The sequence below is a fragment of the Doryrhamphus excisus genome, chromosome 19 (genome assembly GCF_030265055.1).
Source record: "Doryrhamphus excisus isolate RoL2022-K1 chromosome 19, RoL_Dexc_1.0, whole genome shotgun sequence".
Lineage (NCBI taxonomy): Eukaryota > Metazoa > Chordata > Actinopteri > Syngnathiformes > Syngnathidae > Doryrhamphus > Doryrhamphus excisus.
Window position 1 is genome coordinate 3,552,414 of NC_080484.1, and position 27,643 is coordinate 3,580,056.

At 40.2% G+C, this 27,643-nt stretch overlaps 1 protein-coding gene across 3 annotated transcripts in view; it reads right to left on the bottom strand.

Moving 5' to 3' along the window:
• dcc (DCC netrin 1 receptor) overlaps positions 1-27,643 on the bottom strand; it is a 278,686-nt gene that overhangs the window by 91,128 nt on the left and 159,915 nt on the right. For all 3 annotated transcript variants that reach the window (XM_058057939.1, XM_058057938.1, XM_058057936.1), the window contains exons 9-13: positions 20,112-20,266; positions 19,524-19,672; positions 17,731-17,869; positions 10,402-10,451; positions 1,958-2,099 (exon numbers count right to left, since the gene is read on the bottom strand). In XM_058057939.1, coding sequence (XP_057913922.1) covers positions 1,958-2,099; positions 10,402-10,451; positions 17,731-17,869; positions 19,524-19,672; positions 20,112-20,266 — 635 coding nt within the window. The remainder of the gene's footprint in view (positions 1-1,957; positions 2,100-10,401; positions 10,452-17,730; positions 17,870-19,523; positions 19,673-20,111; positions 20,267-27,643) is intronic.

Sequence of the window (27,643 nt, forward strand, 5' to 3'; positions counted from 1 at the left end):
GAATGAACTGCGCCAAGAATGAAAATAATGAAATGTGTGTTACTAAAGATTTAATCTGCTATTCCTCCTCCCTCTTTCGAACCTCAGACAGTCAACAGGGATGATTACAGGCGACAGCTACACTTACATGACAACACTCACACTCACTCACCTGCCACTGGGAAATGAATTATTTGGCGAACAGTGAAATGGAGATAACCATCAGTGTAAAAAAAAATAATGATATGACAAGGAAGATCAGCTTCTTCTCAATCCTGCAAACCTTAGATTGAAATAACAGCTGGCGGCAGTATAAATGAGACGCTCATGCAAATACATACAGTAGACGTGAATTTATGCAAATGCAATTTATACTTCACAGATGAAAAGAAAACAAAACCGACTGAGTGCACCCAGTGTGAACCAAAATCCAAGTTTAAAAAAAGCCAGAGGCTACGGAATGTGTTAAGATCTGTATTTCCCTGTCTCATCCTCTGCTCTTGCCCTCCAGTCATGTCATGTTTGTATGTGTGCTGTCAGTCAGGGTGTGGCCAAAGCTCTGCCTCCGCTTACCACCTTTTTATCCTGCTTGCAACTGATTGCCACACTCTTGTGTGCGGTCCTGCCATTCAACAAGCGTTTTCTTGAAGTTGTTCACATACTGCTACAAAAATATCAGTATTGATGGATGCACGCCATAATATTGAAGTTTGAGGACAGTTTTGTTTATGGCAATTAATTGGTTCCACATTTGACCGTGATAAGTGAATTTCTGCAAAGTAGAATTCCAATGGAATATTTTTGAAGTGCATAGAAAACCTGTTTACCGCCTTCTTAATATGCTTTTGCCATTATTAAAGCCCTTTAGACATGAAGTAACACCCCTATAGTCACCTTTGCACTCGTACCAATAAGTAGGCACAATAAGAGAAAATAAGAGACAATTAAGACACTACTCATGCGTGTTGCTATAAATGTAAAATGTGAAAGTGGAGTGAGGGACGGAGGAAGTGACACTGGGGGATCAGAGTTGAGTTGTGGTTTGTATGTAAACCCAGTTTTCCCAGTTAATTTTCATGTAAACCCACAATAAAAGCCTGTTGTTTCAGCAATCAAGTCTGGTACTTGTGTGTCTCACCAAACATTACAGTGGCATTACTGATACTAAGGACAAGAGTAGAGTACTACATACTGTATTACAGATATCTCAAACGTTTTAGCCAATCAACCCAATACAAACGTTTGGCTTCAGATCCGATCCGATTTAGAGTCCGATCAGATACTTTGGCAATGTTACAATGGATTTTCATTCATTCATTTATTCATTTTCTACCACTTTTCCTCACAAGGGAGGTGCTGGAGCCTGTCCCAGCTGTCTTCGGGTGAAAGGCGGGGTACACCCTGGACTGGTCGCCAGCCAATCACAGGGCACATATAGACATACAACCATTCACACTCACATACCTATGGACAATTTGGAGTCACCAATTAACCTAGCATGTTTTTGGAATGTGGGAGGAAACCGAAGTACCCGGAGAAAACCCACGCATGCACGGGGAGAACATGCAAACTCCACACAGCGATGGCCGAGGGTGGAATTGAACCCTGGTTTCCTAGCTTATAATAGATTTTGAATATGAAAATCTTTTTAACAAGTGACTAATGTAAACACAGTAACCCATTTTTAATGCTGCTTAGAATGATTCATACATTCTAAAAAACAGCAAAACGCCACAGGAAAATGGGCTGGCTGTCCGATGCAATAAATGATGTGAATGAATTATCAATAACAGACATGAATAGAAGGCATAGGATGAAATAAGATCTGCTTTTTCCTTCTTCTTTTTAGACGTTGAATTGTGCAAATATGACTATGTGATGTTCCTGAATGTAACTTTTAAACCATAACATATTACTACAGAATACTGCTATTTGGCTAACCTGATATTACTTATTTATTCAACGCAGAGAGTCTCACCTGTGAACAGATACCATAGGTTGTTTGGCTCAATGGCCTCCTGATCTCCACGGCGGCCCGTCTTCCTATATTTGATCTTGTACGCGCTGATGATGCCATTCTGTGCGCCCCGTGGAGGTGGCTGCCATGACACTTTGATGCTCTGAAAGACAGTAAGGAACAATATACAAACTGTAACTGGAGAACAATACAAAGAGGGGCAATGTGTGGCCCTGACTGGATAGTCACCCCCCCAAAAAATTCAACCACTTTTGTTTTCTGTCTGCTTATTCAATGTATTATATTACCAAGAGAAGGCATTCACTTGCTGCTGTATACTGTATACAATGGGATAAATAAGTACTTGATCCACTGTTGAGAAGTATTTATGTGAAAAATAAAGAATTATGTATTCCACATTATAATTCTCTCCTTTATCTCTCTTTATGTATATATATATATTTTTTTTTTCACTGTCTTTCCGCCACCTATGAACTAGTAACTATTATAGTATATATATACATAATGTATATATACATAAAGATACATTGGTATACATTGGTTATAATATTTCAGGCTTTAATTAAAGAAGAAAACATTTGGATAGCAGGGATTCCATTAAAAACGTTACAATGTTTCACAGTGACAGGGAGGCAATAGAAACGGCAATGACCTTGTTAACCAGGCTAACCTTTAGTGCTCCCCGCACCCGTTTGTCAAACCTTGACGCACATACACTCCTAAATTTCACTACATCTCTGTAGCCTTATACCAACCACCACAGCTACTGCATCGGTGGTTTGATTCATTGCGATGGGGAAAAAATAGTTATGTTTCTGCTGTGTTCCACAGGTTATATTGTTTCATCCCTATCACAATTTTTATAGAACTTTTATAGTAGTCTTTTTCTATTCTATGAGGGAGATTAATTTTAAATCAAAGGAGTGTCAAATGGTCAGCAGATGTCAAAGTGCATATATGGCAGATTCCAGTGGATCTGAAAACATGTGATAATTGCTAGATTTGGATGTACTCGTGTACACACTGCGTCAAACACATTCACATATCTGTTTGTGGATGGCACCACACAAATGGATGTTGCTCCCCAACAGGCCAATGGGCATTTAAAAAATCCAGTCAATGTCACTGTGACAGTGGCCACAGAGGAATTCATTTAGCATGCACCTGTTCCCTCACCCTGCTAATTGATTACAGCAGAACTGATTAGGGATGGGGGGGCAGTCGCGAGGAGAGAAGATGTTGTACATTTGCCAAATTCCTTCATATTCTGTCTTCCCCTCTCCGACCCCGCCTCCCCTCCTCCCTGGCGTCAGTGTGCACTTCATTAACTAATTAGCCACTGTGACAGCACACAGTTGGATGTGTGGTCTCCATGGAAACAACAGTAAATACATGGATGAACATCTCCCACAGAGCCAGGCAGTGGCACCTGAGCAGTGACAAAAAGGGAAAACCATCAGAGAAACGCTACCAATAAAATATCTATCTCTGGCCACGTTAGGTACACCAACATAATTAGGCTGCAAGGAACAATATCCATCTGCACGTGCTGAAGCATGCTCAACTGTGTTTCTTTATTCGCCTTTCATGTGGCGAAATTGGCTTCTGTCAGCAAAACAAATATTTGTTTAACAATGTCATTGGGTCCTACAGTCACAGTTTGGGGTGTAATAGCATAATAGCATAGTTGGTCCCGTGGTTGCGAATGTGCTCACATACCTTAATTAAAAAGAACATTTTGGTCAATAAACACAAAACGCTGTAAATCAGTGCCCACGATTGCAGTGTGTGCCTGCAGCCACACCGAGGAAGTCACTTATTAACTTGGTGATTTTAGAAATCAGAAATTGTATATGTTCTTTCTACGTGTCATTATGGATTATCCTAACTGATCTTTTTTGCAGTACCTCTAGCGCATGAAGTGTACTTTATTTCCACATATCTACACAAAATAAGATATGCCAGAGAGCAGTGGGTATGACATGTTTTTTGATCGAGGACTTTTTTCACCTGAAGTCGGCTGGGATAGGCTCCAGCATGCCACCGCGAATGAGTGAGCATAAGCAGCATAGGACATGGATGGATGGACCACTTTATGTTACAGTGAAGAAAATAAGTATTTGAACACCCTGCTATTTTGCTATTTCTCCCACTTAGAAATCATGGAGGGGTCTGAAATTTTCATCGTAGGTGCATGTCCACTGTGAGAGAGATAAACTAAAAAGAAAAATCCAGAAATCACAATGCATGATTTTTTAACAATTTATTTGTGTGATACAGCTGCAAATAAGTATTTGAACACCTGTGTATCATCTAGAATTCTGACCCTGAAAGACCTGTTAGTCTGCCCATTAGAAGTCCACCTGCACTCCATGTATCATCCTGAATCAGATGCACCTGTTTGAGGTCGTTAGCTGCATAAAGACACCTGTCCACCCCATACAATCAGTAAGACTTTGGTCTTCGCCATGTTACAAGTTAAAGAGCTGTCCAAAGACACCAGAGACAAAATTGTACACCTCCACAAGGCTGGAAAGGGCTACGGAGCAATTACCAAGCAGCTTGGTGAAAAAAGGTCCACTGTTGGAGCTATCATTAGAAAATGGAAGAAGCTAAACATGACGGTCAATCTCAATCGGAGTGGAGCCCCATGCAAGATATCACCTCGTGGGGTCTCAATGATTCTAAGAAAGGTGAGGAATCAGCCCAGAACTACACGACAGGACTTGGTCAATGACCTGAAAAGAGCTGGGACCACCGTTTCCAAGGTTACTGTAGGTAATACACTAAGACGTCATGATGTGAAATCATGCATGGCACGAAAGGTTCCCCTGCTTAAACCAGCACATGTCAAGGCCCGTCTTAAGTTTGCATATGACCATTTGGATGATACAGAGGAGTCATGGGAGAAAGTTTTATGGTCAGATGAGACCAAAATAGAACTTTTTGGTCATAATTCCAATAAGCGTGTTTGGAGGAAGAAGAATGAAGAGTACAATCCGAAGAACACCATCCCTACTGTGAAGCATGGGGGTGGTAGCATCATGCTTTGGGGGTGTTTTTCTGCACATGGGACAGGACGAGTGCACTGCATTAAAGAGAGGATGACTGGGGCCGTGTATTGTGAGATTTTGGGGAACAACCTCCTTCCCTCTGTCAGAGCATTGAAGATGGGTCGTGGCTGGGTCTTCCAACACGACAACGACCCGAAGCACACAGCCAGGAAAACCAAGGAGTGGCTCCGTAAGAAGCATATCAAGGTTCTAGCATGGCCCAGCCAGTCTCCAGACCTGAACCCAATCGAAAATCTTTGGAGGGAGCTCAAACTCCGTGTTTCTCAGCGACAGCCCAGAAACCTGACTGATCTAGAGAAGATCTGTGTGGAGGAGTGGGCCAAGATCCCTCCTGCAGTGTGTGCAAACCTGGTGAAAAACTACAGGAAACGTTTGACCTCTGTAATAGCAAACAAAGGCTACTGTACCAAATATTAACATTCATTTTCTCAGGTGTTCAAATACTTATTAGCAGCTGTATCACACAAATAAATTGTTAAAAAAATCATGCATTGTGATTTCTGGATTTTTCTTTTTAGTTTATCTCTCTCACAGTGGACATGCACCTACGATGAAAATTTCAGACCCCTCCATGATTTCTAAGTGGGAGAAATAGCAAAATAGCAGGGTGTTCAAATACTTATTTTCTTCACTGTATATATTTTTAATTGTGACCCCCGGAAATGTATTTTCGTTCCCCCTTTCAATGTCCACTCCATCAATTTTTATTTGTGCATATGTATCCTTTCTGCTATTACCAAATAGCACTATATCTTAGTTCCACTAATTATTATATTAACTATTTATTATAGTTAATTCATTTGTGACTTTTTTAGTAGCTTTTGTGTACTTTTCCCCAAACAAGACAGTAGTATTGTCTGCAAATAATACTAGCTTTACAGATTGAACAGTTTCGGTCCCAGTACTGACCCCTGGGGCATGCCCCTTGGTATATTTAAGCATGTCGAAGTATATTCTCCTTGCTTCACATATTGCATATTCTGTTTGCTAGATAACTTTCAACCAAATTCAACACTAACCCTCCAATTCCATACCTTTCTAATTTTGTAGTTAGACCTTTATGATTGTGTGGAAATCTTTAGTGAAATCCGTAAATACTGCAGCTGTGCACTTGGTAAATATGTTATCAATTTGTAATCTTTTTGTTATCCCTCATCCATCTTCATTCCATAATGTGCTATAATTCTTGAGATGTTTTTCCAAGATTGCTTGTTGTATGTTTTCCATAATATTCCGTTCCAGCTCCATACTCACACATCACACATCGTTCTGTTTTGTGGCTTAGACGCAGACATGTTCATCTGATGCTTTCCCCTCCGGGCGGCTGCAAATATAGGAGCGTTGTAGCTACCGCCTTGTCCTGCAATCTGGGTGATTCCATGTTTTCAAACTGCTCAGCACCCCTGTTCTGGTTTTGTGATCACAAAGTGTGGCCAGGAAGAAGCCAAATCGGATTAAAACTTAACTCTAGTCTGTAATCCTAACTAGTTTTGAGCATAAACTGAGAGTTGATGCAGAAAGACCAGATGGGAGAGATCTAGTCTGTCGTCCTGACCAATAAATGATATTATTCTTCCTCAGTGGAGTTGCAGGAAGCTGCAGCATGTTCACTGATGTGAGCTGTAACTAGTTCTCGAGAACAGCCTAGAGCTGACCTGTCTTTGAGCATGAACTGTACTTGTACCATTCACATTGCCTTGAAGACGTTTGGCCTCTCCTCCGGCAGGCTTCATCAGTTCATTCTGAAAGGCTAGGCGCTGTAGCACTGCTAAGATAGAGTGGCCCACAGTCACAACCACTTTTATTGATTTGAATGAGTTTCACATTAAGCATTTCTATTTGTTCCTTGGTCAAATGCCAATTTACATTGGAGGACCAACCACAGTTGCAAATCTACGTATTTCCATACTGTATGATATTAGTGGTTTTAGTTGTGTTTGTTATGCTGTTGTTACGCAATGCTGTCACTGACTGGCCTCTCAGATCAATTAAGTAAGTAAGTAAGTAAGTAAGTTTTATTTATATAGCACCTTTCTCAGACAGAAGTCACAAAGTGCTTCACAAAAGGCAAAACACGAGTTAAAATACACATAAAAAAACATACAATAAAACAATGTACAATAAAAATAGACATAAAACAGTACATACAAACAGTATACAATAAAATAGACATAAATGTATGATGGTCATAGTACCCTAAATCTACTGAGCTGGGTATGCCTGCAAAAACAAGTGAGTTTTAAGGTTACTCTTAAATGCATTGACAGAGTCAAGCGAACGTAGGGAGGGTGGAAGGTCATACCAGAGCCTCGGCGCAACAACCTGAAAAGATAGGTCTCCTCGGGTCCTAAAACGACTACGAGGGACCATGAGTAAATTTTGATCTAACGATCTCAGCCTCCGAGAGGGGGTATAGGGACGCAACAAGTCTCGTATGTAGACAGGGGCCTGGCCTTGCAAGGCTCTAAAAGTGAGCACCAGGATTTTAAAATTCACACGGAATGAGACAGGGAGCCAATGGAGAGCTTTCAGAATCGGCCTGATGTGAGCCCTTCTGTTGCATCGAGTCAATAACCGCGCAGCAGAATTTTGAACCTGTTGCAGACGAGACAACTCTTTTTTGTTTAGACAAGAAAACAAACTATTGCAGTAGTCTAAACGAGAAGACACAAAGGCATGGATTATCATCTCGAGCTCACCTTTAGATACCATTGTTCGAAGTTTCGAGATTTTTCTTAGCTGAAAGAAACAATTCCGAGTGAGCTGCTTTGAGTGGTGCTGTAATGACATTTCCTTGTCAAAAATTACTCCAAGATTTCTGAGGCTTGACTTACAAGACAGGCTGTGAACACTCAAATACTGTTTGATCCCTGGAATAGCTTCATCAGGGGCAATCACCAGCACCTCAGTTTTATCAGAATTAAGTTGAAGGGAATTAGCGCCAAGCCATTGTTTTATTTGCACTAAACAATTCATTAAAGAATTCAATTTTTGTATCTCCGAAGCCTTAAAAGAACAGTACAGCTGAATGTCGTCAGCAAACAGATGGTAGGAGACATCATCAAAATCCTGGATAATCTTTCCTAGAGGGAGAACATATAACAAAAACAAAATCGGACCCAAAACAGAGCCCTGAGGTACTCCAAACAACAGATCAGCAGAGTCAGATCGGATCTGGTTAATTGAGACACTAAAACTCCTGTCTGATAAATAAGAAGAGAACCATGCTAGGACAGAGCCTGACAGTCCGACTAAGTCATGTAGTCTTGTTTGCAAAATCTGATGATCGACAGTGTCAAATGCCGAGGAGAGATCTAGCAGAACAAGGACCGTGCATTTTCCAGAATCTGCAGACATCATGATGTCACTAGACACTTTTAACAGGGCAGTTTCTGTTGAGTGAAGCTTGCGAAAACCAGACTGGAAAGTGTCAAAAATATCATATTTTTGCAAAAAATTTAGCAGCTGTTCGGAGACCACCTTCTCTAAGATTTTAGACATGAAAGGAAGCTTTGATATAGGTCTGTAATTTTTGGGATTGGCGACATCCAGATTTGGTTAAGTCAACAGTTCTTTCTTTTATGTGTGTTTTTTGCAGGTGTGGCCTTAGGCTTTACTGAATGTGGAGTTGTGTTCATGTGCATAATTTCTTCATGAAGAGAATAACACAAGTGGCGGGCGGGGCTGCTGTTTTGTATTCAAGTGCATCTGGTATTATAAAAGGCAATGAATGGTAAATGTAAAATGTAATTCCATTTGCAGCATTGTTAATGGCAATGCCTTCAATGCAGAGAGGAAAGAAGGGTTTTTAAACATGAAAATACTGCTGTGTACTCTGTGCTGTTGTAGTAGTTTACCGGATGGATGCATAAATAACTTGGAAAATAAGACAACTAAACAGATAGGATATACTTTAGTCTTTTGTTTCAGTATACAGACCTGGACTGAGTGCAGCATTCTGAACACATGACCTGTTTTTATTGACTTGCACACACACACACACACACACACACACACACACACACACACACACAACCACACAAGCGATCAGGTGAGTAAACACTCCCAGAATTCAATCTGTGATTGTTTGTTCATGTCCTCTGGGTGAAAGCTGCAATCACATCAGATGTGCTGCTGTGTGTGTGCGTGTGGGTAAGAAGAGGGTGGACAGTCTCTCTTTGCACCAACACAAAAAGTAGGAAGATCAAACAAACGCTGGCTCTTCCTACTCCTTTTCTGACAAGTTGAAAAGGACATCCTTTTAGCGATTTATATTGCAAAATATAGCAGATATAATAAAATAAGTCATTTCGGAATAAATGAGACTCGTGCTCGTCAGTGTTACCAACTTGGCAATTTTGTTGCTGGATGTGGCGGCATTCCAACAATCCCTATTTTTGCAGAAGGGACGAGTGACAAATCAAGCTCATTTTTATGCCGCCGTGGGGGAGTTTTCTAATACGGTGGGGGACCTATTGTGCTTTTTCCACTGTCTGACTATGGATGTAGTTTGAATGTTGTATTTTCTTGTTAAACAATGCCAAAGTTTCAGATAATGAGCGCTGAAAGACGTTTGGGATGGCTCATAGTGCTCGCTTTCAGAGGGCGTTGCAAAACTGTTCTTTTGTGATGTCACAAAGTACCGGGCTTCCTTTTGGGCGTGGCTGTAGGTGCTCTGCCCTCCTCCAAGCTCTGCTTCTCTGTTTACAAGGTAAGCTCAGGCATAGTTATTGGAGCTCTGGAGATCTGTCAAGGGCATTTGACACGGGACTGCGGGACGAGACGGACGCGCTGTGCGTCCACGGTGGTGGAGAGAACCACAGTGCTCACTGACGTCTGGAACACGGTTGTCCCGCAAAAAATGTGTAATGACCACATTTCCTCTACCGATGTTGTGCCAAGATCAAGGGCATAATGTTGGGTCTACCATCGGGGGCGTTTTGTTCCTATTGTGTTTAAGTACAACGTAGCAAGACTGTGGCAGCTTCCACTCAAGTAATATTGTGTTTGTGTCAACTACCTATGAAAAAAAAAAAATCAAGAACTTTAGATTAATCCTTCAATTACTGCACCTCCACTGTCACCTCCCTCTCTCTCCTCGTCTGTATCCCTCCACCTGTCTCTCTCTCTTGAGCAGGCAGGCAAAATAGCGCTGCACAGCACTGTCTTATCAAATGCAAAGCGTACATTAAGAAAAAAGTTTACCAAGTAACTTTAGAAGCACATCGAAATCGAGGCGAGCTGAGGAAAACCTAATAAAGTGGAAACAGTGCGACCAATGTCATACAAGCTGTTTTCAACTTGCCATTGGACCATGGATGTGAATGAGGCACCACAGATCTGGTCAAATCTGGTAAAATAATGACTTACCCTTGACAGCACAACATCTAAGGTGATGTTCTGGGGAGGGGCACTGGGTACTGCATATAAAAAGACAAAAACACATCAAAATAAATCACAGTAAGCAGCATCTACTTTCTGATACATGCACATACATAGAAAAACAGGCAGTCATTAAATTATAATTATTCTGTTGCCCGGGCACATACCCATGACCCACTGAACCAGAAGTTACAGATACTTCAAGAAATACTTCAAAAATTGCATCTCACATTTATGATATAATTGAAAAAGTCTATTATTATGAACTTTGGTCTTTCCTCTTTTGTCCCCATTTTTGTCCTCAAATTCTGAAATTTCTGAAATAATCTCCTTAAATTTTATTCTTGTAATATTATGACTTTGTTTCCATATTATAACATTTTCTCCAAGGTAATAAAAAAATAAATACAAATTTATTTTGTTTGGTTTGTTTCTCATAATATTGGGACTTTGACTTCTATGCTACTAAAATGGCATTCATTTTTCTCATAATATTATTATGTTATTCTTGTAATAATACCACTTTTTTCTCATCTTTTTACGCTTAATACTGTGACATTATTGTTGTAAAATTACTACTTTTTTCATGAAAATTATTATTGTTAAATAACATTTTTAGAATTAAAAAATGGCCACAAATGTCTCCATGGTCACAGTTTAAAAATTTACAAAAACAAAGTTTAATTGAAAATGATCTCAAAATCCAAATTAAATTCAAAAATTTTCATTTAGGTTTTCACATTAACAATATTTCGAAGGGGTCAAAGGCATGGCCATTTGAAGCTTATTTTTATTGTCCTGCAGCACAATGTAAAAATATGCAAGTCTATAAAAAGGATGTCCAAAAATTTGGAGTGCACTAGTGAAATAAATTGATGACAATTATAAATAATTGAAGGCCAAAGTTGGATTATCCATCAACTTAAAGGTATGGTTAATGTTAGTGTCATTTGGAAGAAAAATATATGTTAAAAGTATGAAATTATCACCGATACGTGATGAGAATGAACGTCTGAGCATTGTATTGAATACAATGTCACATCCTGTAATTAAAATTTGATTCAACATCTTGTGAATTCAAATTCAAATTCAAATAGAATTTTGAAATTCTGCTGATGGTCATGTTGAATGCCTGACATGATGAACAAACATGAACAAACATGAACAAACAGGAACAAACATGAACAAACATGAACAAACATGAACCAAGCACCAACAGTTATCACAGTCATCGGCCAGGCAGAGCATACAAAGGCTGCACAGAAAGACCTGAATTCTAAGTGCTCCTGCAGCACAGAAGTCTCCTGTTCATTCGCACATCACGGCTTCAACAGTGTGTGACTAAGCATGCTCACATGACCCAAACAGGAGAGAGCTTTCCTACGAGGTCACCTTCCTACATCTTCAGGGACGTACAAGCTTTCTGATGCTACAGATTTTATTCTCCTTGCTTGCGTGTGTGCCCCTCATGTCAGAATCCATGGGGTGATGTGCTGTCGGGTTATGTCGGGGCTGTGACCAGAATGCCTGGAAGAGTCAAGATGATGTGATCGCTGACACCTTAAGCGAAACACTTTACTTCAACGAAGCACCGTTGAGGTTGCCATGACTTCCACTAGTCAAAGGCTGGACTGCATTGCATTGAAGCATGAGGGGACGTGTAACAATAAACACATCCAGCCTCTCACTTTACATGTGTGGGAAGTTGGTAGGTACATGAATACATGTACTGTCACACTCCTAGTGAGGACTGGACTGGAGTTTGGTTACCTGGGTGCTGAACAGACATTGTTTGGGTCACATGATCACCATCAATCAAAAGCGTGACATGAAATGGGAAGCTGACAGACTGACGCTCTGACAACATTTAGCCAGTACAATCTGGCACATCAGCAAAACAACACTTGACAGGTGTTGCTGCAGATGTGGGCCGCCACATCATTTTATGTCTCCCTCAAAGGCCTGGGAATAATGTGTGTCAATCATGCATTTCACCTTTTTTCATTCCAAGTGTATTTATTCTTTCATTTAGACAGTCAAATTGTACTGCATGCAGTTCTTCTATATTTGAATATGATGCAACAAGATATTCCGAGCATTTTGTTAATAATAAAAAATAAACACTTCAATGTCTGCATGTCAATAATCAAATGCACTGTCAATTATGTATTAATTATATATTCATATTAGGGTCGGGCCGTTGTTTTTCTATATGTGCCCAGTGATTGACTGGCAACCAGTCCAGGGTGCACCCCGCCTCTCGTATAAAGACAGCTGGGATAGGCTCCAGCACGCCTGCAACCCTTGTGAGGATAAGTGGTAGAAAATGAACTAGGGTTGGGTGATATTTTTTTATATACCGGTATACCAGTATAGAGTCTTCCAATGATAACAACATGCAAAATAAGACTTTTGATACATAAGATGAATGAAATACTGTTAAATGAGGAGAAGAAACGTTTGTGGGAGGAAGTATTTCCTCGGCGGACCTTTCTCACAATAAACACTACACCGCCTCCTACCGAATTAATCCGGTTGAAATGGTGATAAACACCGGCGAAGGTTGGTGGTACCTCAGAGAGTGAATCAAAGCTGGTGGGGTTAGCTTAGTTTAACATGCTAGTGTGCGTAACTTGCGCTAGGTGAGTATATCTTCACCGCTTTAATGTAAAGGCCGTTTCACAATTCTCCCGCAAGTGTGCAGGTTCTGAGTGGAGACAGGAAGCACATTTATTCTTGGACCCAATTTGTCGTATCCTCAACACACAAAAGACATAGTACCGACCTTCAAAATAAAAGCGCTCTCACCGAGTAAACAGGAGTGTCATTAAAAAATATCTTACATTTGCATTTGGAATTTCATGGGTGACTACATCTTCCTTCATCACAAGCACAGGCATTACAGTTTGTTGACGATTTAGTAGCAATGTGTGCAGATGCTGACATCTCATTAGAAAAGTTAGCCAATAAATAAATGTGCTTTACAATTTGAAACAAGTGTATTTCATTGTATGGGTTAAGGTTTGTAGCATTTTATGATAAGACTATGTTAATTTAAATTGTATTTAATTTAACATTTGTAGAAACATTTTTTTCTACCTTTTACCGATCTTTAGTAGTCATAATATATCATGATTAATAAGTAATAAGTTTAAAATTTAAAATATATAAATATGTCTTTGGGAGCAAATTAGTTTTTTTTTTTCTTTTTTTTAAGCTAGAAATGGAAAAAATGCATTTGACCTGTAATGAATAATAATATGAGTGTGAAGTTGTGAGGTCCCGTCTTGCCTGAATCTGTCTACCCTTGCCCCGGTTCCAAAAAACTCTCCATCACAGGATTGAACGACTACAGAATGGTGGTCCTGATGTCTGTAGAGACTGGTGTTAGGCCACCTGAGAGTCATAACAGGTCCACTGGTAGATCCCCTGCAGCTTACCAGCCAAACAGGCGTATTGAGGATGCAGTGAACATGGGGCTGCACTACATCCTGAAACTCAGGAACATAGTATGTCAGAATGCTGTTTGAGGACTTTAGTTCTGCCTTCAGCCCAACTCATTGTGCCCCCCCCCCCCCCCCCCCCCCCCACCTGTCAGTTGATCATCAGCTTCCTGACTGACAGGAGGCAGCAAGTGAGGCTGGGGAGCATCATTTCCAGCTCCTGGACCATCAGCATTGGCGCACTTTCTCCTCTTGCCTTTCCCCGTCTATACTAATGACTACTCCTTAGGCAAACCAGCTGTGAAACTGCTGAAATTTGCAAATGACACCAGTACCACCATTGGCTTCACCAGTGACACTGGTGATGAATCTGCAAATGACAGGAGGTGGACCATTTGGTCTCCTGGTGTGTTCACAACAACCTGGAACTGAATCTGCTAAGCGTGTAGAGATGATAGTGGTTCACACCATTCCCTTTTACAATTTTCAACAACATTCTGTCTACAGTGGACTCCTTCTGATTCCTGACCTCGACCATGTCCAAGGACTTGAAGTGGTCCTCCTACATATACACAATACAGAAAAAGGCACAGCAGAGGACGTACTTCTTGAGACTGCTCAAGAAGATCAAGCTGCTAAGGAATTGCTAACAAGCTTCTACATGCAATAATACAGTCTGTTCTCCACACCTCCATCACAGCAGCAGACTGTAATGGACAATCAGGTCCGCAGAGAAGACCATCTGCCTGTCCTCCATATTGAGATGAACTTTACCGGTCCAAAAAGAGTGAAGAGTGCAGGCAACATCTCTTCAAACCACTCACAAGCCACCCACAAACTGTTCAAATTCCTTCCCTCCGGTAGGCGATAGAGTACTCTTCACCAAAACAACCAAACAAAAGAACTGTTTATTTACCCTGGCTGTCAAACTACTGAAGACCTAACCTCGACCTCAACCCCCACTCCCACCAACAAGTTGACCTGTGTATACTACCAATCACTATTATTTGCACATAGGAGCATTGCTCTGAATTTGTAACCAGTAACATTGCAAATACCATAATAATAATCATTCTAGAACAGAGTATGTAAATATGTATAGTAGTATTGTCCTTATACGTAAACTTATCTACTTTGTAACAGAGAGTGATTTCAAATTCCTGGTGTGGTAACACACATGGACAATAACACTGACTCTGAGTCAGTGTTATTAAGTGAGCAAAGTGATATAACAATGATGATGGTTGCAATAATGCAGAAAATTACAATTTCAATGTTTCAGTTTCAATGTAGTCTGTCCAACCACCAACCTGATTAACTGTCTATAACTGTCTTTATCTGTTGATTCAGCTGTTCATTCTGTGTGTGTGCGTGTGTGTGTGTTTGTGTGTGTGTGTGAGAGGGAGAGATAGAGATAGAGAGATAGAGTGAGCAACATAATTAGCCTACAAGTCTTGGTTATCACTGAGCGACAGATGCGGAGATGCACAATATGGTCACTCAAATCCTTGTGTGCTGCCACTGCAGCGGGATACATTATATTTTATTTTCTATGCATGCATGTTTATTTATGACAACTTACTACCTAAGGACCACTTAATAATTTAGATTGAAATTGAAATACTTGTCATACTCATACAAGAGACAGAAATTAAAGAATAATAATATTTATGCCTTAATTGAGATTTAGTTCAATAATGCAAAATCATATTCGTCCAGTCGGTGGCAGTTTGGGGCATTATGCATACTGAAAAGGCGGTGCCTGTTAACCATCAGCTGGTCATTTCTTAATTATTTCTTTGTTCTCCTACTTTGTCTCTTTTGCCTTATATGTATAACTATTGTTGTTACCCTACTATCCAATTTCCATTCCCACATGTTCCAACAGTTCTGATCTTTTTGACCTCACTGATGGGCCTACGCACATAAACGTACTTTCAGATTCTGAGTCAGATTTAGAACAATTTTCTCATGTGCCTGTCAGATTTTGACGATTCCAGTAGTCCCAGTCCATTGTCCTCACATAATCAGTGAGCTAATTTTAATTCTCCATCACATAGGCAAACCGCTGACCTTTACATAGGCACCTGTTTGGTCATCTACACTGGACTACCATGCGGTAGCTAACTGAGTGCGGTCTGTCATGGCCCTGGTCCCAATCACATTCTTTGGCGGCAGTCTATTCACCCAGTCCTGGGTTCAGTAGTGCAGCATCTCCTCAGTTAGCCTCACCCCCGGTAACCCTGGCAAACCAGCCGAATCGTTACCCTGCAATAATAGACACTTTAGTCCATGTCAGACCGGCCGACGAAGTCCACCGTTCAGGCACCCATCCTTGTTTGTTGGCAACCAAAGGTTCCCCGAAATCGGTGCCCAAGCACCTCACCAAACAGAGGTCAGGTCATCTCTGGCTCTTGCATCCATTCCACACGACATCTAAGGTTGGATCACCTCCAGCTCAAGTACAACACCAAATCGAGGTCAGGTCACTTCCTGTTTCTGCTCCACATCATATTCAGGTCCCATTCTACAAGAGTTTGAGGTTGGATCACCTCCGGAAACAAACCAAGGTCAGGTCACAGACCAAAGCACCTCCAGTTCCTGTTCCAAATTTGTGTACATAGTGGTGCCTGTCACCTCCAGTTCCTTTCCCAGTTCCACGCCAGCTCAAGGCACTATCCTGCTCGTTTGCAATGGCGTATGACTCCTTCTACTCCCCCTTGGCCAAACAACCAGAGGGGCGTCAACACTGCTGGACTTGCGGTCCCGGCTGTCCCCCGAAGAGGTTACAATGATGAAGTGAGGTTTACCATCTGTGCAGACCCCTTGACTTCTCCAGAGGGTTCCTCATCTGGTTCTTTTTTGGGTTTTTTTATTTGGACTTTTGGACCTGTGCTTTGTATTTTGATCCGGTGTTTCCACACCTTGGAATTAAACATTTTTTGAGCAACATTCCACTTTCACCTGACTGATTCTCAGCAATTGGGTCTACCATGCATCACCACCAAATTCCTTAACTAATTTTATGTTATTTATGACAATTTACCTATCTAAGCACCACTTGGGACTTTCATTATATATACACATATATATATATATATATATATATATATATATATATATATATATATATATATATATATATATATATATATATATATATGTGTGTGTGTGTGTGTGTGTATATATATATATATATATATATATATATATATATATGTGTGTGTGTGTGTGTGTGTATGTATGTATATATATGTATGTATATATGTATATATATGTATATATATATATATGTGTGTATATGTATATATATATATGTATATATGTATATATATGTATATATATATATATGTGTGTATATGTATATATATATATATATATATATATATATATATATATATATATATATATATATATATATATATATATATATATATATATATGATATAGTGTATTTTATATACGTATATATATTTGGACACACACATTCATGCGTGCATGTATGAACTTTATTAAGGTATCAGGCTGAGAAGATCTTAACTAAAGACCCAAAGTCATAATTGAAATGACTGACAGCAGAAAAGCACAACACTGAAGTAGGCAACACACACACACACACACACACATCAAAATAAGCCACCAACCGTGAAGGGTCATATATAACAGATCATACACATCAATGGCCATGTTTGTGTGCTGAGTTGATTTATTATGGTATGGTATTATTTATTATTATGCTACTAATTTGGTAGAAATGTCTGCATAAACTGGTTGGTTGAAGGTTTAAATAACATGTTGATAACATCTAGTTACCAATAGCAGATAAATGAAGAGTCACTCACCAATGAATAAATGATAAATGAAGAGCACTCACCATCTGATTGGGTGGTGACCATGATGCTCTCTGAGGTGGGTCCAGATCCAAAGCGGTTCACAGCCAAAACGCAGACCACGTACTGAGTGAATTTATTCAGTCCCTCCATCTTGTAGTTCAGTCCACTGACATTGACAATCTGAACACAGGCAATTTATAGGACTTTAGACTTCTTCATATACTGACAAAGGCCAGCTACATCTATAGTCCTCTAAAATATCAATTATGTGTTGATTGATATGTCTTGGACTGGATTTACAACAGATCTTTCGAGTGACAAAATTAAGATTTCTCTAATGGGAAGTGTGTGACACATTGCCTGCAGACAGATCGCTCATATTTCATAATTCCAAGCCAGACGTCGTACACCAATCTACATATCTTTTCGAATGACTCTGTTTTAGTATGTACCCCATCTTGGTTCTCAAACAATATTGGGGTTAACTGTTACATTTTACCGTTTGGTACGTTGATAGCATGTACGTTTGTTTACTCAGCCGACTTGGATCACACGCAAATTTCAAGATACCTAGTAAACACAATAAAATGGTATTAATAAGGTAAACTCAAATACGAATGTGAAACAAACAGTCCATATGACCGCATATCATTCAGCGGAATTGAGCGCCTGAACAAAGAATTTGACGCGATTCAGTCTTGTCACATTATTAATACACTGCGTGTGTCCAGCTGTGTTCTTAATGTAAAATGTGCTCTCAACTGGCACCCCAAGTCATCGATCCCCACCTCTGTGGTCGGTCTATGTCAGCGGTTGACTGTAGTTCTTTGCTAACTAACGCAGGTTTCTGCTTTTCGGATTGATCATGGCTGCAGAGTAACCTGCAATGGAGCCATATAAATTTACTAGTACCAGGTACCAGCATTTTGATAAAGAATGCTCACAGAAATTCAGGTCAAAATATAGTTTTGTTATTGTTAAAGGCAGTGCATTTGTGTGACTCTGTGGGGAAGCCACTGTGGCTCTGTGTACCGACATAACCGACATGATGCCCATGCATTCATGAAGCAATTTTTTAAACACAATTAATTCAATGAATTAGTTACCGCTGTTAATGTACTATTTTTGACAGTTCTAAAATTTATAGATTCAAACATGTTTTATTTTGGAGTTGATTGTTTTTTAGCATGTATGTTTGTGAAATACCGGCTGCATGGTGGTCGAGTGGTTAGCGCGCAGACCTCACAGCTACACAGCGTGTTTTCTCTGGGTACTCCGGTTTCCTCCCACATTCCAAAAACATGGTAGGTTAATTGGCGACTCCTAATTGTCCATAGGTATGAATGTGAGTGTGAATGTTGTGTGGCGACCAGTCCAGGGTGTACCCCACCTCTCGCCCGAAGATAGCTGGAATAGGCTCTAGCACCCCCGCGCCACCCTCGTGAGGATAAGCGGTAGAAAATGAATGAATGTTTGTGAAATGTAACTGTGGAGTAGCTATTCCAATCCAGTCAGCCACCCTCCACAAGTGGATGTGTGCACGTTTATTTCAATTTCAACAGTCTAATCCCCCGCAACCTTCTCCACTTCAGGGAAATGATGGCTGACGGCAGCCAATGGATTTATGCTGAGGTTAGCTGCAATTAATTAAAGCTATGGGTATGTAGTATCGTACAGTATATGCATGAAGTCGTTTCTGGCGCCCAGTGAATGTGCGCACAGTGACATGGGATCACAATTGTCACTCAACACAAATCGATACTTCAAATAATCCAATCATTGGGAGGTGATTCTGTATCTGGTAGTATGGTGTGTGACATTAGTGTGTCATCACCTGTTCCTTGCTTGATAAGCTCTCTGTCCATAGCACCCTGTACCCCAGTATGGGTCCATTTGGGGCATTGGGAGGCTCCCAGTTGACCTGGATGGAAGTTGGAGAAAGAGTCTCAGCACGTAGTGACTCAATCCTGCTGGGAACCTGGACTGTAGAAACAAACAGCGTAGTTTAAAACTGACTGCACAGCTCTGTTCCAGAACAACCCTATGTCACGGTTGCTTGGTCTCTCAAACATTGGAAACGGTTACTTTGAATACGATTACTTTAAGGATGTTTGAGTAGATTCTTTTATGAGAAATAATTATTAGAAGGAAAGCGATAATAAACCAACGTAAACTAGTACAGTACATTCAAAAATGCTTGTTGCACAAGTGAAAAGCCTGTAACACACAATAATGCCAAACAAAGAACATACCCTATATGTTCCAGTGAGCATTCAGTTCATTGCAAGTCATCTACCACAGCATGCCCTTTAAAATGTGTGTTGTTGTGTACTATTATAAATGTACTGTTTTTGATAATATACCGTGTTATGATTTCCAAACACTTGAAAAGACACAAAATGCATTGCTTGTTGTCGCTTACGATCTGGTTTGGTTGTGATTCTCAAGGCGGCGGAGCTGTCTCCTGGTCCAACATCGTTGTAAGCCACGACTCTGAAACTGTAGCTCTCCTCTGGCTTCAGGTTGGAAACGGTCAGTTCCAAGGACTCAGGCTCTGACACGTTTACCGACCTCTCCCTGTTGCAGGAAAACAGTTTCTTTTCAATCCACCATATTGAAATGTTATTTTATTTACTTCTTCAGATACAACTTCAGTTGTTGTCCATTCAGGGATTTGCTAAATGCACCATTCAGGCTGGGTTGAATATTCCATTTTAACACATTACTGCATTAACAAGAGAGCCACATTTTTATTTTGCAACAATGCAGATAATCACTGGCGTAATCTATGTAATCCCTCGCTAACTACCGTTAATCCTGAGATTACAGCGGCACTGCAGATGTCTAATCACCGCTGTAGACATGACAAAGGCAGCAGCTGATGACACTTTCCAGTTTAGCTTCAAATAAAAACTGCACATTTATTTTTCCAGTTGCCATAGGAAAGTGTTGAAAATAGAAACTGGTGGCAAAGAACATGTTACATTATTCATGGTAACTAGATTTTTTATTTCAACTTGCCACTTTTTTATGTAGCACAAATATACTTGAAGTAAAGAACATATATTCATTGAAAATCACTGAAACATAATGACATTCATAAACGTCTTATACACCGGATATTACAGCAACTCAAAAGATGTTTTGTCTCACTGCCATTTCTTTTTTTGCATTTTACAGCCCAACTGTAACTGGGACGAGCGAGTACACCACTATCTGTATCCGTTCACTCATCTAAATGATCAGTATTCGTATCCGTACTCGGAGTGGGCGGGGTATCAACCAAAAGTGGGTGCGGTTTAACTGGAAATAGGCAGAGCTTAAAGCCGTACATTATATTAAGTCTGAAATTGATTTCAATTTACCCTAAATTGCTATATGTATTGTTTATTATTCAGCTATATATGTATGTGGGCGAGTGATCCTTGAGACTTTATTCTTTCATTATTTATATATATTATAATTATTTAATATATGAGCTGTGGGAAGTTGGTGATTCATGCAAACGTGGCAATAAAAATAACAATAATGTGTCAGCCTTGCTGACTGTATTTGTTTCAAAAGTATTAGTATTACAACCAATTTTCCAACAGATACTCATTCCAAATATATCACCCCTATTTATAACGAACCAACAGAGCAAATTGTAAATTCTTGCAATTTTGCAACTGGTCTTAAAATTGTTATCAGGAGTGTACATCTTAGGGACTTGATGAGTTCAGGTCAAACACAAAGCTGTATATGAAGGTAATTTTGTCCATTATCCACAATCCTTATATGAAGCATGAACACGTCTTTCCCTTTTATGTGCATTCTATATAGAGAAAAACAGTTAGCATCAGGGAACTAACAATGCATATCGTGGGACACACCTATTTTGACTATAAAACTCTATTTATAAAATCTCCAACAATGTTTTTTTTATCATTTTATATACATGCTGTGACCGACAGCATGTATCTGACAGATACCTTCATGATAACATGCAATACTTACAATATTTTGATACATTGAAACTTTACTGGAACTTCTTTCCTGGGGGCAATGTGTAAGTTAGTGTGAGCAGTAGGAGTGGGTTAATTGAAGCTAACTATTCTTCTCTTCGGAGTACCTCAGAATAGGTCAATGCTATTGTCAAAAGTCAATTGATTCGTTAAGACGGATAGATCTGATGTGGGTCATTCAAATCCTGCTTCTTCATTCCAGTCACTGCTGCTGTGTCCTTGGGCAAGACACTTCAGCCGCAACGCCCCTTCAGCCTTTGTCATACGTGAATGCTTCACTGGCCTAGAGGCTGACCTTCAACCCGGCCGTGGTCTGCAGGCCCCGCACAATGGCTGCCCACTGCTCCTCCAGAAGATGAGTTAAATGCAGAGCCCAATTTCACTGTACGGCACGTGACAAATAAAGTTCAGTCCTTTTTCTTTTCTACTGCATATCGCAAATGACTGCTGTCAAAGTGCGTTTATTTCAAATGAATTTCCAGCTATAAAGAATACATTCTACTTCTTGCTAACCTGAGGGTTAAATGTCTTTGTCGTGTCTGTTGATGAGACGTGAAATGAGAATATGAATATCAAACTCATGTCACCAATCTCCATTTCAACCACTTCCCATGGCTATCCAGCTTGGTAATGCGTAACAATATACTATAATATATCATATGAATAGATTATGATGTATAAATCTTGATATAAAGCTAATTTAGAATGGATGATTTGCTGTAGCTGTAGAACATCTGGGATTTTTTTTTTTACTTATGCCAAGCACCAAGCACAATGGGGGAGGATGCTTCTTGTTCCTCTGTTACCGGTATAACTGAAACACTACCAAAGCATAATATGTCCATCCACCCATCCATCCATTCTCCTCCATCTACAACATTCATTTTCTTCCAGTTCATCAGGGTACAGATCACCAGGGCAGCCCAGATGCCCATAATTCCTAGTCTCTAACCTCTACTCCAGTTCCACCATGGGGATACCAACATATTCCCAGGCCAGGTATGAGACATAATCCCCCTCGTGTGTCAGAGGTTGACCACAGGGACTCCTTGGTTGGACATGCTTGGAGCACCTCAATAGGGTGTTCAAAATAAGATATTCAAGCTGTATGATCTGGCTTCTCCTGATTCGGAGGAGGACCAGCACAACTCTTCAGTCCTTCCCAGTTGACCTCCCAATCCCATCTCTCAGGGAAGGAAACTCATTTCTTTGTTCTTTCGGCTCTTGCCCAAATATTGTGTCCACAGGTGGGGGAAGAACATAGATGGAACCAACTCAGCTCTCTCTCGCAACCATGTTACTGCCATTGCTACACTGATACTTTTGTCAATCTCACAATCTATATTTCGCTAACCCATGAACAAAACTCTGAGATACATCAACTCCTCCACCAGAGGAAGGACTTTGCTCCCAACTCATGGGGTGTAATCCTTCCTTTTCCAAATAAGAACCATGGATTCAGATTTAAAGGTGCTGAATCTGATCCTGGAAGCCGCGTACTAAGTGGAAAAATGCATGTAAAACGTTCCAGCATGATGAAGCCATCAGGACAACATTTGCAACATTTGATGATCCGAGGTGATGATTTGAGGTCACCAAAATGGACAACCGCCACTTGGCTACACTTACAAATTCTGTCCATAAATACAATAAATCGAACCAGTGACAAATGCAAATAAAATATGAAATTGACTTAATATAGTACTGCAGGTCCCACCAGCCAAGCTGGTACTCATAGCATCTCCTTGACTACCATTTACATCAAACATTGGACGTGAAGCCAAGAAAGAGCCAACTGAATGTTCGTTCATCTCCAAACATCCACTGTAGAGTTTTTCATTCATATATATTTTATTATTATTCATACTGATCTACCAACATACTGTGGACTACATGGACAACTTCAACAAAGAGATGATCAGCTTTGGGGGAAGAGTGCTCTTGCTTGAGAGGACCTTGATACGTTGTGTTTTTTTGCAATGCAGATTAATTTGAAGATGAACTATATACGGTAATTAACTTTTGATGGGGAGCTGGGAATTCCCACACGTACACTGACTTTCTGAAGCAGAGCATGATACACTCCTTTTTGAATCTGGGCCGCATATCATTCCCAAGATGCTACCAAAACACCCCTCCAAGATGAACACTGCCTTAGTGAGAAAGCTCAAGGTCAGCTACAGGCTGACTGTCACATGCACACATCATCTTTTTTAATCCTAACTTTGGGCAACTTTGGGTCAAAGTAAAGCAAGGAACTTTAATCTTACACTTTTGACGATCACAACCATTATTGCTGTGCCTGAGCATTTAAGCACCAATTATACGGCAAAATGACTTTGAACAAACAGCAGAAGCAGCACTGAGGTAAAGGTAAAATTCTCAGGGTTCCTGAATCCAAATAATCCTGCGAGCTGCAGCTTGAAAGGCCTTCCAAGCTGGACAGGGATTGAACCAGCAGATCTTCTGTGTCACACTGTGTGAAGTCAGTTTGTCCTTCAAAAGCCAGTATTTGAGGTGAGTCTGCAACCTGCAGAACAAGTAACCTGCTGACAGACTGCAAAGTCTTTTTTTGTCTTATTTATCCTGCTCTTTCTCTCTGATACCCAGTGAACGAACCTGTCAGACCATTTTGTTATTTATTTCATCCTCTTCAGTTGTTTTGTTCGCAGCATCGAAAATCGCTTTTGTTTGGCTTGCAAAAGCCTGGATTTGTCTGAGTAGTTATTTTGTAAAGCACCGCTTTTTATTTTATTTTTTTTACAGTTGTCTCTTGCAATATCGCTGTTCGATAATCCTGATTATCTGGCGTTAATGCAGCCGATACCAATCCTGATAATCCTTGAGTGAAATCGGCAACAGTATTGATATACTGACACTTATATTGATACTTCACATGACTGTTGGGCTGGAACGAATTACGCCATTTATAGGGTAAATCTTCTCTCTTAACACGAAAATCCCAACATACAAAAGCCCATCCGATACAAATTAATTTTGTATCTCAAGGTCACTGTATATGTTCTGAGCATTCAGAGCCTCGAAGTAATCTCTCTTTGCAGACTGATGATGCGTTGCTCTTAGTAGTTTTAATGCAATAAAGTAAGAATATAAAATAAGAGCATGATGTACATCAAAATAATAATGTTCAATATTAAATGCATGTATAACAATACACCTTTGACTGAAACTAAATTAAATCACTCCAAAATGAGCATAAATCAAGGTAGCAAAATAATGTGTTCATACATAAAATATGTAATATATTAATTATCTACTCAGCGATAGGTGGGGTAACCAACAAAACACCTGAGTTCATTGAAGAGCACTGTTAGTTTAGAACAATTTTACTCAAGAAGAAACACATATCGGTATTGGTTGATATGGTAATCGGAAATAGAGAGTTGGACAATACCGGCGTCTCGGATATCGTAAAACTTTATTTATGGTGCACAATTGTTTTGCATTACTGCAAGTGTTATACCAGGATATATTGAAACCAACTCAAAAAAACTGAATGGAACTTGTTACTGAATACGGCACCCAGAATGTACATAAATATGGCTATACAATTTGGGAAAGTTGTGTGGCCCAAATTAAAAAGCTTAACGGGCCATCGTTTGCCCATGCTTGGTCTAACATGTTCAACACACCCCTCCCCCAATTGCACACATCAAGCATCATAAAATGCAGAGAGGTGGTTAACTAGCAGCTGATCATGAATATCACCTCCTTTCTGTGAAAGACTGTTGAGTATATGTGAGCGCCATCTGTACAGCTTAATAGACCGTAAGAAGCCATTACTACGTTCCTGCTCTGGCAAGAAATAAGGCCACCTGCCATGAGCTGCATGTCGCTGCCAGGTGCTGTGTGTCTTGTCTAACGACTGATTTCTAATGTGTATATTCTTTTACCGGTTGTGTGAAGAACAATGTCGTTTCAATGTGAATATTTCAGTTAAATTGGAAGTTTTGACATTATTGTCTTGTGAAATGATAATAATTCCAGTTAAATGTCTTACGTTCGAATGTTAACGTGCACCTCCACAGCTTTGAACTCAAAAGCAAATCAAAGGTAGTCGTCATACAGTTGAGAGATGTAATTACTGTCAATGTCATTAGCACAGAAACAAATCATCTGTAAATCTCTTTTTTTCCTCTCTGTAAGCCTTTACGACTGACACAAAAACTCAAAGGCTCTTTAGTCTTTCCTGACGCTCAGAATCCAAAAACGCTGCAGGCTGGTCAGTCCCCCAGGTAACAAAGCTTAAAAGCCTGGATGTGAAAGCATTCAGCTGGAGCTCCGACTGTCAGAGGTTACCATTTAACATCAGTGGGGGACTTGACAATGTCACCCAGAGGGTTTTTACTAACCGTTTAGAGCTGCTGTGTGCAGCAGATCTGTAATGAAAGGCTAAAACTACCATATCTGACATAGTGTTAAAATACAACACTTACACCATCTAATTTTCAGCAGCATTCTCACACATCCAGTACAGCGCTCAAGGCCCAGGATCAACTGCATTTTATAAACCGCAAGCCCTGTGCACCACTGGAACAATGTGAAGTTACAGAAAGGTGCACCCTTAATCCTGATGGACACCTTATTAACGCAATAAATATATTTATCTGGCTGTTTGGTGTGTTACTATGTCAACATGTAAAAATAAAATTGACACAATACCACATGGCCTCATATGCCTCATATGTGTAATGATTGATAAAATGGCAACTGTACGTAATACGTGAACTGTATGTGTAATAATGGATGCTGTGTAGCTACAGTATTTTGACTGACATGTTATGAATATTGAATATTCAGGTTATGTCGAGGGTGTCAAACTCAATTGCACAGGGGGCCAAAACCTAAAAGCCTACTTTAGGCTGTGGGCCGAACTGGACATCAGACCCCACCCAAATGGACATTTTTTGTGTCCATTCATTCCTGCTTGAAATTTCTCTTCTTCTGCCGATATGCTACTATGGTTCTTTGGCATAGTTGTTGATTTCAATAAAATGATTGTTGATTAACCACATCTTCTGCATTCTCTCAATGTCCGGGCAAAAGCTATAGTATTTTATATTGACACAAAAACATTCATTCATTCATTCATTTTCTACCGCTTTTCCTCACGAGGGTCGCGGGGATGTTGGAGCCTATCCCAGCTGTCTTCGGGCGAGAGGCGGGGTACACCCTGGACTGGTCGCCAGCCAATCACAGGGCACATATAGACAAACAACCATTCACACTCACATTCATACCTATGGACAATTTGGAGTCGCTAATTAACCTAGCATGTTTTTTTTGGAATGTGGGAGGAAACCGGAGTACCCGGAGAAAACCCACGCATGCACGGGGAGAACATGCAAACTCCACACAGAGATGGCAGAGGGTGGAATTGAACCCTGGTCTCCTAGCTGTGAGGTCTGCACGCTAACCACTCAACCACCGTGCCGCCCAACACAAAAACATGTGTTATTGGAAAAAAAACACCCTAAAAAAAAGACCCTAACAGCAGCAGCAAGGGTGTCTGGTGCCCCATTGTCATCCGTGCAAGAGATATACAGTACAGCCACGGATGAATTCTAAGTGGTTGCTGCTTCATGAACAACTCCCCTCACTATTTTCTCACTCTCTTCTCTCTCATACAGTCAGGTAGAGAATACAGACGTATCCTTTAAAGACATCTCGAAGGACAGTTGTCTTCCATCTGCCATCAAATTTTTAAAGGAAAACTGCACAATCCTTACTGGATGTGAGACATGAACACGTCGGGTAAAAAGAGGCATCCCATTGCTGCACACAATGGGACACACCTATTCCGCCTACAAAAACTCCACTATTAAAACACCTCCAAAACCACCCAACAAGGTTTGATGGTTTTATATACAGACAGGTACATACAGTACTGTACATACTGGTGTATAAGGTACCAGGTACATTCATGATG